This window comes from Phyllostomus discolor, chromosome 2, assembly GCF_004126475.2.
Source record: "Phyllostomus discolor isolate MPI-MPIP mPhyDis1 chromosome 2, mPhyDis1.pri.v3, whole genome shotgun sequence".
Taxonomy (NCBI): domain Eukaryota; kingdom Metazoa; phylum Chordata; class Mammalia; order Chiroptera; family Phyllostomidae; genus Phyllostomus; species Phyllostomus discolor.
The window spans coordinates 58856939-58870057 of NC_040904.2; the positions used below are offsets into that span (position 1 = coordinate 58856939).

General features: G+C 37.0%; 1 protein-coding gene across 2 annotated transcripts in view; it reads left to right on the forward strand.

Moving 5' to 3' along the window:
* The window catches only part of AGTR1 (angiotensin II receptor type 1), a 48900-nt gene extending 38986 nt beyond the window's left edge, over positions 1-9914 (forward strand). For both annotated transcript variants that reach the window (XM_028504860.2, XM_036017893.1), the window contains exon 3: positions 8178-9914. In XM_028504860.2, coding sequence (XP_028360661.1) covers positions 8225-9304 — 1080 coding nt within the window. In that variant the 5' untranslated portion in view covers positions 8178-8224 and the 3' untranslated portion in view covers positions 9305-9914. The remainder of the gene's footprint in view (positions 1-8177) is intronic.
* The last annotated feature ends 3205 nt before the right edge of the window (positions 9915-13119 follow it).

Here is a 13119-nt window from a genome sequence, read left to right on the forward strand (position 1 = left end):
TAATTTTGATTTACAACCATGAGTCAATCTGTCTTTATGTTTCACTTGGTATTGCCAAGGAACAACACAGGGGATGCCTAAGAGGCTCACAGTCTTTAGCCATAAATGGAGTGAAACCAGCTAGTCTAGATAGGGTCAAAATCTGTAACCTTGACCTCATTAACCAATGGTCACGAGCAGCTATCCAAATGCTGTGCCAGGGAAACATTCCTTTGAGTAGATAGTTAATTTTAAAAAATGGAAGGAAGAGGGCTCAGGGGAACACTGTCACTATAATATAATTATATGAAGTTTTTTATTTATGTTCATTAAAAAGTAAAATTCTTTTCATTTTGTTTTTAATAAAAAGAGTTTCTGCATTTAATTATGGAATGTTATTAAGTCATTGTTGCATTAATAATATTTATATTGATAATAAACAGATAATTGGCTAATTTCATGATTTATTAGGTTATTTCTACTTGTCAAGCTATTATTGCCTTTGTCTTCAAAAGATGTATGCCTATATAAAAGAAAGTTTATGAAATTTCAGTGTTTCAGGAGATTTCTTTAATTGTGTCCCAGCTCTTTGAGGATATAGAAGTCTAAAGAAGCTAAGTGACTAGTTCAAAGTCACATAGCTAGTGAGTAGAAAAACCAAAATTAGAACTAGTCTCCTTACACACTGTGTAGGACTAATTAGTAGGCTATTATTCAAGACCTACTGCAATCAGGAAATTGGGCAATTTGGGGAAACATATACAATATATTGAATATTTAATCTTCCAGCTTCATTTAAAATTTATTATGTGATTTGTATGATGTTAAAAACTTTAATCTGAAATAAATTACCATGTGACCAATAATGTCTAACATAAAACTCATAATGCATATAAATTCTGTAATATCATTATATTTTTCTAAGGGTATAAATCAGTTGGTGCTCCCTTTTCTGCTCAGTAATTTTCCTCATACCCCTTACAATGGAAATTGAAATGAGATGAGCAGTTTCTGCTGCTGATTTAGTCTCAAGCAAGCAAACTGGAGTAGCTTCAGAAGTTGGATCAAGCAGCTGCTGTTGACTGAGGGGCCTACACAGTGCTACCTTTTCCATTTGTAAAAAAGCTGTGAAGAGTCTCCAAAAGCCAAATTATTAAAAATGGCATTGCCTCCCCCTTGGTGACCTAGATGCTGATCCCTGGAAATGTATTTATGATTCCCTCAGGGAAATTCTATGAGTCCATACATTTGAAGGATTTGGGAGTATAAGAGGACAGGGATTCCTTTATATATGAGCTTCCTTCCCAGTTAGATTTTAATGTCCTTCTCTCCTAATCTCTGGAGCCCCACTCTCTACGCTCACTAGGAAGCTTTCTGTGGCCCTCTATATTTAACATAATAAGAATATTTTCTGCTAAAACCAACATGTCAGAGGAAGATTTTTAAGGACATGATAAACTTGATTACTTATTTTTATCCCTACCTGTTTCTCTTTTCTTTTTGAAATCAAAGAGGAAAAAAAATCATACAACAAAAACAGCCAAGCACTTAGAATACAAAAGTGTAAGAGGAAATATCAGAGAAATAAAGAGTATTGTTAGGAGGCTTGGGACATTCAGCACAACTGAGTTGGGTAAATGATAATTTATAAGTAGGAGTTTCTGGATTGGAGAGAGATTTAATTGTAGTTTAGTGTTACGTTATTAGATATTAGGGTACCGAGAAGCTAAAATTTGGGATTAACATTTTACTTTCCTTAAAATTTGTACTATAGAAGAGTAACAAGGGAAAATTGGGACAACTGTAATAGAACAACAATAAAAAGTGAAAAAAATTGTACTGTAACTTGGAAGGAACATCTGAATATCCTTTCAGAAACCTGAGCTCTTTAAAATCTGGGGTTAGTTGCAATGAAGCAAAGGTGGGAGGGCTCGTTGAAGATGATGGAACATTTAACCACCGTTACCACAGCTGGTTACAGTTGGTTATGTGCAGAAATACGAAAGCAGCATGCGCTGTTTTCATTTCTCGTGAGGGCAGGCCACAGTGGATGACACTGACTTGGGAAGAGGGCCAGAAACCACTGTTTACCTCTTAGACATGTCACACAGCCACTCATTAAGTCTGAGGAGATTGACTCTCAAGTACTTAATGAACATTGCATTAATACTTTTAACAAAATGTTTTGCATTAATAGAAATATTTATCCATGACTATCAAAGTTGAAAAAAAATCATCTCCAAGGAAAGTATTTAACATAGAAAAGTAAGGCAAGGATTGCCAACTAAGCATGGCTTTCTCCTGTGCCCTGGACTTGAAAGCAGTTCAGGTCACTTGTCCCAAGTGGCAGGCTCTCTGCCAAGCTCTGTTCTTCATGACTGCCAGCATTGAGGAGAGTGCCACCCAGATGACGTATACTTCATCAAAGGGCATGATGGGGTTGGGAGGATGTGAAGACAGACACAACTATACCCCTAAACTCATTGGGTCCAAGCAGTTTAACTATCATCTCCAAACGATTTGCAGGAAAACTTCCAGTCAAGGTAAAGACAGGGGATTAAGCAGTCGTGGACATTCCCCTTCTTTCTCTAGACACCTGAAATATCACATCATGTCTCTAAATAGAGACACGTGGGCCAGAGAAGAACAACACCAGATACACAGCTGAGATAAAGTACTAATGACGTTATGAGGATGAAAGTCAAGACAACTAGACTCATATACTGAAAACCATTGAAATTAGGTTTTCTAGTTAAAGCCAGAAATGGGAAAATTACTGCCTATTGTGACCAAAGAGTACAAAACTTTTGTATACCAACAAAATATGAGAATGAGTGGAGAGCCTCATCTGTAGTATCTGCAGACAAAGTATTAGGTGGGAGGCTAGGCTGAAAATTGGCATTAAAAACTTTTCCATGCCTAAGCAGAAATTTCACAGCTCACCATCATCCAGACACTCAGACCTCCTAAGGAAGTTAATTCCCACCACATATCACCTCACAGTCAAAGACTACAAAAAAGAAAAAGAAACAAATAGAATCTGTACCTAAAGAGACTGCAGATAGTAAAGCAGTTGGATAGGGACTCTTACCATACTGATGTTCAAAATGCTTAAGTAAGTAAGGGTAGAAATAGACACTATAAAATAAGAATAGAAGGTTAAGAAATAAGACCGAGTAGATTCAGGGGAAAAGTAGAAACCCTAAATATTTTAGTGCTAACTTCCCTAATTCAATGAATTCACAAATGGATAGCGGCTAACAGTTATCCCCTATAGAATGCCTCATTCATTTCTGGGAGAAACACACACAGGAGCAGAAGCAGTTGCTTTCTTGAGTCAGAGTTATAATACAGGAGCAATAAAGAGAGTGACTTTTGAGCAGGAGGGCTTATTGAACTGTCCAGCTCTATAAGCAAATGACTTACAAACACTGACCTACTCTTTTTGAACTTGAGAAAGATACTTTGATAGGAGATTATTCTAAAATATAATTACTTGGTCTTTTAGTTCTCTCTTTATTATCATAGGACACTATGGGGTATTTTTTTCCTTTAGATTGCAAACTAATTAAAAAAAGGAGCTTGTAATGAACAATTTAATTAGATTGGTTTTGGCTTGCCTAGAAACTTAAGAAGTTATTAATATTCTAATCAAAAGTCTTGGGGAAATATTCTTAGAATTTTAAAAAAAACTTCTTTCTTTTGCTTGTTTTTAAGAGCCAGAGAAACCATCAAGGAATACAAGGTAACTCCTACGAAAGCAAGCAATAGATTAAAGTGGTGTGGCCACAATGAGCCAACCTTGTGTTTGCCGCAGACTGAAAGTTCCCACCTAACTCATGGCAGATTTATTCAGCTGCTTATGATTATTTTTTTACTCATACTTTGAAAAAACAACAGCTTGATATTTTTAGTCTTTTAATGGCAAGAAAAAGAGCTTATCGATAATAAACTGCCCTTTTTTTTAACTCTCACAATTTTTTGAGCCATGACTGAGACAGCATTTGCCTTGCATTCAAAAAATAGTAACAACAATTTCAATAAAACACATTTATTAAACAGCATTTGAAAGATACGCCCAATGGTTTCACATTATCTCATTTAATCCCCACAACAATCATGTGCAGTGGGATCATTTGTCCTATTTCTTACAGATGAGGAAAACAATGAGGCTCATGTTCAGAGAAATGGGGTGACTCTGCCAGAGCCACACAGATTTGTAAGTGGCAAAGGAAGATTCCATTACAAGTACTTTGACTCCAAATCCTATCTTCTTTCCTCCAAGAGAGAACAGTGCTGTAGAATTCATGTGAGGTGCAGAGGCTGCCTCAGTAAAAGCTATGGTGAAACCCAGGAAGAGGGAGAAGTGGATCCTCCTGTGTTCTTTGTCAGTATTCCCCTGCCTGTCCCATTCTGGGAAAAGAAACAGGATGAAACTGAAATATAGCTGCTTCCTAGCACTCACAAATTTGGTTCCTAATACAACACATTTCTCTCTCCTTCAGCTCACCAAAATAGCCAACTTTCTGCTTCAAAGAGAAAAGATGCCCACTAAGGTGGCTGCCAATTGTGAGCTCCACTTTCCCTCTTTCTTGAGAACCCTCAGGTTGGGAAACCAGTCAGTGGGAGAAATGGGTGAAGGGGGCCAAAAGGGAAAAAAAAGTAAGAAATCATTAACAAATGCTTATGCAAAAAAACAAAGAAAAAACCCACAACAGAAAAACAGTGTAGACCAGAGAATATTATTTCTTGCTTCTTACACACCAGTGGGGCCCAGGTCCCCCTCCCATCCAGTGCACGTCAGACCCCAGAGCTCTTCCCAGAGGACCATGTGACATCTGCAAATTTACAAGAGCACTTTCCCGTAGAGGACGCTAGAGGCGTTTGTAAGAAAGAAAATTTCAAATGATGACACAACTTCTACCCCACCTTGGCTGGTCAGCTAGCTGCCTTTAAGTTCTAACCACTCCATTCACCATATAAGCTCCAAAGTCCAAATGCCATCTTCTCTGGGAGCATCCCCAATCACTCCCCCACACCCCACCACCAGGCTGGGATAGTGGTAAAATAAGCACAGAAAATTCCACATGCCTCTTACATGGTTAAGTGTTCAACACACTGGAGATGATTCTCTCTTTAAAGCTCCTCTGCCTCCAGCCAGACTCAAATAAAGGAGTGTGACTTTATTCACTCTACATCCCAGACCCCAGCACATAGGAAGGTGTTCGGTGAATATGGGATGATGAATGGATAACTGCCCACTGAATGCGCTAATTGCATTTCTGCTTCCCTGCATTTTCTTCCTGCTGTTTCCATCACTAAATTATTCTCCCTCTTTTGCTACCCTCAAGTATGAGCAAACTTGTTTCCTTACTAGGTAAGAAGTCTTGGTCATTACTTATGTAAACATTTATGTAAATTTCTCTTCTAATTAGTACATTCAGTGCTATGTCCAGAGTTCCTCAAGTGATAAACTCACTAAAATAATAAATACCTCACTACAGTTTCCAGGGACGCTCCCCTAGCTGTTCTGAACAACTTTTCGCATATTAAATATTGGTCCATCTGTATTAATAGGAACTGAAGGAGAGGCTGACCTCAGGTTGTGAAGGAATTGCGGTCCAAAACTATGTTTATAAATTGGTCCTCAAACACAAACCTTTTCGCATAGAAGTTCTTTTATAAATGATGGTTAAGATTCCAGCCTAGTCAATAATGTTCCACATACTCTAGACACAGTATTAATGAACCCAGCCTTAGTGTATGTCCTCAAAGTAGGGGCAAGAGAGGAAAAAAGAAAGAGAGGAGAATTTCCCCCCTGCACCCAAGCTTAGGGCACCCAAGGGATTCCAATGCATCAATTTTATTCCTATCTTTTAGTGCCCGTGTGCCCAAGCTGAAACAAATATTTACCTCTGCCCTAGTTTTCACTTGTGGAGTTCACCCAGGCTGCTTTTAATCTTTGAGATTTCTTTAACCTTGACATTTCCATTTTTTTCCTAGGCAAAATCCAACTGATCTCAACTAGATATTAGAACAGTGAAGTAAATTAACCCACATTAAGGTATAAATGATTGCTAGCACATAAACCTTTAATGTAGCATTTAATTTTAATAGAGAATATTTGTTTACCTAAATGAATTTATACTTCTAATTTGGTGTAATTTTAGTAATTATAATAAAATGAACTGAAAAATCAGCAAAGTGTAGGAAAATGCTTGGTGAGGAGGAAATAGGTCATACCTTTCTGAGAGCTTCTATTAAATTATTCCTTCTTTTTATCTTATATTTTGGTAAACAACAGATTTCTTAAAGTGCTAAGGGTTTTTTTTGTCTGTTTTGGTTTGGTTTTGGTTTCAGAAACAGAATGTAAATTGATTTTATTAGCCACATAGAAATTAGTCAATTGTCTATACTATTAGCTTTTAGGTTATATGCTATTCATCCATTCATTGGTCCACTCACTCTCTTCCTCAGACATTTATCACATGCCTCCTGGAATGTGCTGGGCCTACACTAGTAAATAGGCCCTGCACCCAAGCAGCTGACAAACCACTGCAGAAGACAGTTATATCAACAGACCATTATAACATAGTATCAAAACCTGCACCCCAAATACCAAAGCCACGCAGAAAATGGAATAGCCAATTGCCCAGAAAAGTGAGGAAAGCTCTACAGAGGATGTGACATTTGCTTGTTGGTGAATGCCAATGCCCTCATGAATGAATTGAGAAGAAAGAGATTTAGCTTATGTAAGGCTAAGTACAAAAGGAGAACCGAAAACTTGGATGGGGAGAATAACTACTTTTGTAAGGGAGGCAAAATAGCCACCAAAGAACCTCTTCCTTCCCAGTGTTACCTCTTAAAATTTGGCTACTTCAATCTCATCTTTTTCACAGCAACACTTTGCACCAAGATGGATACTGCCTTAGGTATGTGTGTTCATCCAGCCCTCCAGGATGCCACACACAGCTACACAGCTTTCCTGGGCAGACAAGCAGTGTTTTATTCCTGTTTCTTTTCTTGACCAGAACACTTTGCTACAAGGAGAATGCACAGCCAGGCTCACCTAGGGTCCTGTTCCTGGTATAGGAATAGATCCTCACCCAGCACTGCTGCTCTGCCTGGCCAACCTTGCCTGTGCCTAAAGCTGACCTTCACCACAGAGGGTACCTGTGCCACCCCCAGTGATGGGACCCTCACAGCATTTTCAGCCTCCCTCTCAAGCGTTTTCTGATGGACTCTTAATCTAGAGCAGAATATGATGATCTTCTAAATCACATAAATGAAGAGCTTAATTATTATGTAAAATATTAGAGCAAATATTTGCAGAAGTCTTTATGGAGCTCTTTTGTAAACACCTGATTCTTCCCAGAATCCTAAAGAACTGCTGCTATCTCAAACCCCCACTAAAAACATGTTGATAACTCTGACTTAATTTAATCATTTGACATCCTTGATATACAGATAGTTAATCTTAAAGTTAACTCCAGAAATGGCTGGCAGGCACAAAAGTTAGGAGCTTCAGACCCTTTTGCTAGGCGGAGTTGGAAGTTAACGAATGTGGTTATTGCCTGTAGTGGCCTGAAAAGTCCTGGAAAGATGCTGCTGCCCAAAGCCTCAAGCCCTCACTCTTACTCCCTCTTAAAACAGTTCCCACAATGACCAATCCCTCAGTAAGCTAGAGACAGCTCTTCTGACCACTTAAGGGAGGATGCTAATAATGTGTATACTAAGTAAAGATTGTGAGATGAAAAAAATGATTTTAAAAATAAGATACCAATGCATCACGCTTCTGAGATTAAAGATAAATTAATTGGCCTTGCTTACCTCAGGAAAAACTCAAGCTTTCTGAGTAACTAATTAATTTTGTAATGTTTTTTGATATTTAGATTATGTTTTTTATCAACCTGGAAGCTAGAATTTACTTCTAGAAAAAACATAAAGGACCTACATAATTTTATTCACATAGGATCCTACTTTTATTTATCTGGAGGATATTATCACTTCCCAGAAAAGTAGTATGCTCTAAAAATTAAAGGTATAATCTAGACTTCATTAGTTCAGTTCTTCTCCAGAAAATATGATCTAGTTTTTTTCTAAAATTAAATTTGAGTTACTCTACTTATGACTGAGAAATAAAACTTCATTTATAATTGAAAGTTAATTTTTTTCCTTTTCATTTTTATTTTCTCCAGGTGCATTTGGCATTGGTGCCTGAGATTAATTAACTCAGGAGGTCAATATGATGCTCAACTCTACTACTGAAGATGGTATTAAAAGAATCCAAGATGACTGTCCCAAAGCTGGAAGGCATAATTACATATTTGTCATGATCCCTACCTTATACAGCATCATCTTTGTGGTGGGAATATTTGGAAACAGCTTGGTGGTGATTGTCATTTACTTTTACATGAAAATGAAGACTGTGGCCAGTGTTTTTCTTTTGAATTTAGCACTGGCTGACTTATGCTTTTTACTGACTTTGCCGCTATGGGCCGTCTACACTGCTATGGAATACCGCTGGCCTTTTGGCAATTACCTATGTAAGATCGCATCAGCCAGTGTCAGTTTCAACCTCTATGCCAGTGTGTTTCTACTCACATGTCTAAGCATTGATCGCTACCTGGCTATTGTTCACCCAATGAAATCCCGCCTCCGGCGCACAATGCTTGTGGCCAAAGTCACATGCATCATTATTTGGCTACTGGCTGGCTTGGCCAGTTTGCCAACTGTAATCCACCGAAACGTATTTTTCATTGAGAACACCAATATCACAGTTTGTGCTTTCCATTACGAGTCCCAAAATTCAACCATCCCCATAGGGCTGGGCCTAACCAAGAATATACTGGGTTTCCTATTTCCTTTTCTGATCATTCTTACAAGTTATACTCTCATTTGGAAGGCCTTGAAGAAGGCTTATGAAATTCAGAAGAACAAGCCAAGAAACGATGATATTTTCAAGATAATTTTGGCAATTGTGCTTTTCTTTTTCTTTTCCTGGGTTCCCCATCAAATATTCACTTTCCTGGATGTTCTGATTCAGCTGGGCATCATACATGACTGTAAAATCACAGATATTGTTGACACCGCCATGCCCATCACTATTTGCATAGCTTATTTTAACAATTGCCTTAATCCTCTCTTCTATGGCTTTCTTGGGAAAAAATTTAAAAAATATTTTCTCCAGCTTCTGAAGTACATCCCCCCAAAGGCCAAATCCCACTCAAGTTTATCAACAAAAATGAGCACGCTTTCTTACCGCCCCTCGGATAATGGAAACTCATCCACCAAGAAGCCTCCCCCATGTGTTGAGGTTGAGTAACATGCTTGAAACCTATCTGTGATGTAATCTTGTGGGAAAAGAAGAAAGACACATTCCTCGACAGTACTTCCCTACCAAATAAGCATCAGCTACTTTTCAGGAATTTAAGAAGAAAGTGAATTATGTAGACTGAACTGACTTATCCAAAGCTCTGAACAAAAGCTTTTCCTTTGCAACAAAACTAAGCAAAGCTGCATTCGGCCACATTTTGTATTAGATAGATGATGGCTGCTCAAAGAACAGTGTCAGGCACTGGATGCCTGTGCCGATTTGGGAAAATTTTACTGGCAGGAATGCCATCTCCCCAGTCTATTCTTGTTCTGCTATTTATAATTTCCACCTAAAAGTATTTAGAATATGTAAAACCTTTAGAGAAGCACCAGGAGGTCAAGATTGCTCTCCCCAGTTTCCAAAGGGCAGTGAAGCTTTTGTGCCTATTTAGCCATTAGTAACTGTGGTCCATTTCTACCTGCTACTGCACATCCCATTTTGTACAAAGGCTTGCTAAGCAGTGCTTGTCAAGTTTCAGAAACTAGTGAAATTCCACCAGTGTCTTATTGATTCACACTGCCAAACATGCCAGCTAAATGGCTTATTTGTATAATGATCTTACTAAAGTCATATTATAAAAGTTAAACTACTTATTATAGAGATGTTAACTCTGGTCCCAGGTTATAGGGTCTTCCTAGCCATTAGTTCCATTTCATATCTGAGAAGTGCATATATTTTGTGGTAAAAAGATTATATATCATAAAGTATGCCTTACTGTTTTAAAAAGTATATATTCTACATATATATGTGTATGTATATCTATATCTCTAAACTGTTATTACTTGATTAAAATCTGGTAAAGTTATATTTACATTAAAATAAAGTAATTTTATTGCAGTATATTTCACCTTCATTACTTAAAAGAGATGTTGATTTATTTTTAACACAAGGAAACCATGAATAAGTATGAACATATCTCCATTTAAATTTTGATACAACTGATGGTTTACTACTGTGAGTTATAGAAGTTATATATCCTGCCACTGAAATGACAAAGAATACAGTTTATTCTCCTGCACAACATGGAATAAATACCTCACTTTGAATTTTCCAAAGTTGTTCATATAACAAAAAGTCATTCCTTATAACACTAAAATAATACATTATCTTACTCATTTTTAATAGTAGGAATTTTCTAATTACATCAATGATTATGTAGAACATTGATAAGATATAGAAAAGCATAAAAATAAGTCATATATAGACTTTTCACTCAAAAATCACCATTTTTAACACTTATGTGCATTTTCTTTTACTTTCTTTGCATCCATCATGTACACGTGCATATGCAAATCATGGCATTGGAGCCATAATGTGTGTGGCACTCTGTATACAGATTTTCCACTCAATGTCATAAGGCAGTAGATTGCTAAACCATTACATATTTTTCTAAAACATGTAAATAATTTCATAACATTACAAAATAATGATACATCCTAATATAGTTAGCTAGTCCCCAAATTGAATGACTTAGCTTTTTTATGATTTTTTTTTGGTATCATAAATTACACCATGATGAACACTCAAGTGCATAAATCTGATAAATTACTCATAATATGTACACTCCTAGAAGTGGTACAATTGAGTACATAGATATAAACTTTTTAATATTTTTAATACATATTGCCAAATATTTTTCAGGAAGCTTGAAGCCGTTTACAATACCAGCAACTATGCATGAACACATCTCACCTCAGTCTCAGCAGCATGGAATATTTGCTAGATTTCAGCAGAAAAGGAAATTTTACTGTAAAGATCCAGGTGCCACAAGCAGGGAGGAAACTTGCCTGAGGAAAGTACTATTGCATTTGTTCTCCCTGTGGGCAGTTGCCTCATTGTTCTCCCTTGAGGCCATTGCTTTCCTGGAGTCCACACAAGCCAGGCTGTGTTCATCAGACTCACCAGTGGCCAAAGGATGCGGATGGTGTATAAAGTACCTGATGGGGGATGGGGGCAATGGGACCATTCAGAGAGGCCTTGATGGGCTGGGTAGAATCTGCACAAGGCAGCCTATCACATTCACTTCCTCAAGGATAGAGTTATTTTGAGAATAAATGTGGTTACATATGCCTTGTATTACTTTCTTTCATATATTTTTTTTATTTCCTTAATATAATGCTCACCACTAACTCCAAGGGTCCTTTACAATTTTCACTAAGGATTGCCTCTAAAATACAAATTCTACCTTCTCCCAAGTTTTAGTAAACTTATCCTATTTGAAATCCCTCCAAGTCAGCTTTATGACAGTTCATTATTATTCAGTTGTCTTCTTAATTCAATGCTAATACTTGATTATCATTGAATACTTTATAATAGTTGATTACAAGTACTATAAACTTACTGAACCATTTGGTAAGTTATAGGATTTCTGGTAAGTGATGGTATTCAGATACCTTCCATCTGGTGTGAAAATTACATGTCCCAAGCCTTGTTTTCATTTTTATTTCATCAAATTATATTGTGATTTTTTCCCCATCCCATTTTATGGGATACATATTTATAATCTCAGTGATTAATTTTGCAAGATGAATATTGAAGTTGAGACTCTACTTACCAAAATTAGGATGGGATTTTGTTCTTCATGAAAATATTTAGAGGTTAGGTGGACTTCTTATTTTTTGGAATATTTTTAAAATTTATGCACAAATGAATATTTACTGTAAAGATCTAAGTACCCAACAGAACTCAAAGGCAATATGTATTTTTCAATTTTCATTCCAACTCTTGTTTTCCCCATGAAGGATTCATCTTTTCAGTCAATAATTCATTTATTCATAGATGCTATGAGTTTTATATTACTTACCTACCTGTGCTAGGAAACTAGAGTTGTGTAACATATAGCTTAGAGCATATATGTTAATCATTTCCATCAGCTGCTGTGGGCAGTATGAAAGAGAGCCAAGTGAGAAGAATCTTGATTGCCAAGCCATGGAAAGGCTCACAGAGATCTGATATCACAGACTCTCGGTTTTGTAACTCTGTATACTGGGGCAGTTTTTTTTACAACAATATATGCTAAGCTGGGCAACCAGAGAGGAGAAAATATACTCAGATAGGTACCCAAATTGATGAGTGAAGAAAACAAATCCCAGGGAATTTTGGATACTGGCACAAAAAGCGAAATCTTTGAGGGTAGAGAAGAAAGTAAACCAGAGGCAGATGAGATACAGAGAGACTCTGAGGTGGACAGCAGCCATGTATTGCCTCCATGGCCAAGGTGTAAACTTCGTAAGAGAGCTTCATGTAGATGTTTAGGGTCCCGGCGCCATGTTGGAGCCACTGAACCCAGACCAATCATAAGAAGAAGGAACCTAATTACTAGAAAGAGAAGCAAGCTATATAAACAATAGACAAAATGATGTGGGTCAAGATTCAATTGTATGATATTTTTATGTTTCAGACACATGTTAGGTGAGAAGAGGTCCTTTGTAATACCATACTGGAGGCTTTGATGAGGCTAAAGAATAAATTACCTCTGTGCTTTAAACCTGAAACTAATACAAAATAGTGTTGATTCCAAACTATAATCAAAAATAAGATAAATAATGTTAAGAAATAATAAATGTAAAGAAAATATGGAAATGGAAGAGGTGAAATATTGGAATTAATGGTGAGAGTCATTATTTCCAAAACTTAAAATTCTGATTGCATCGGTTAAAATATAGCATCTGTAATTACTCCACTCTTGTCTAATATTTGTGTTGTGGACACTTATGGAACTATCTGTGCAGTGTCCCTTACCATGGGAACTTCCTACTTTACCC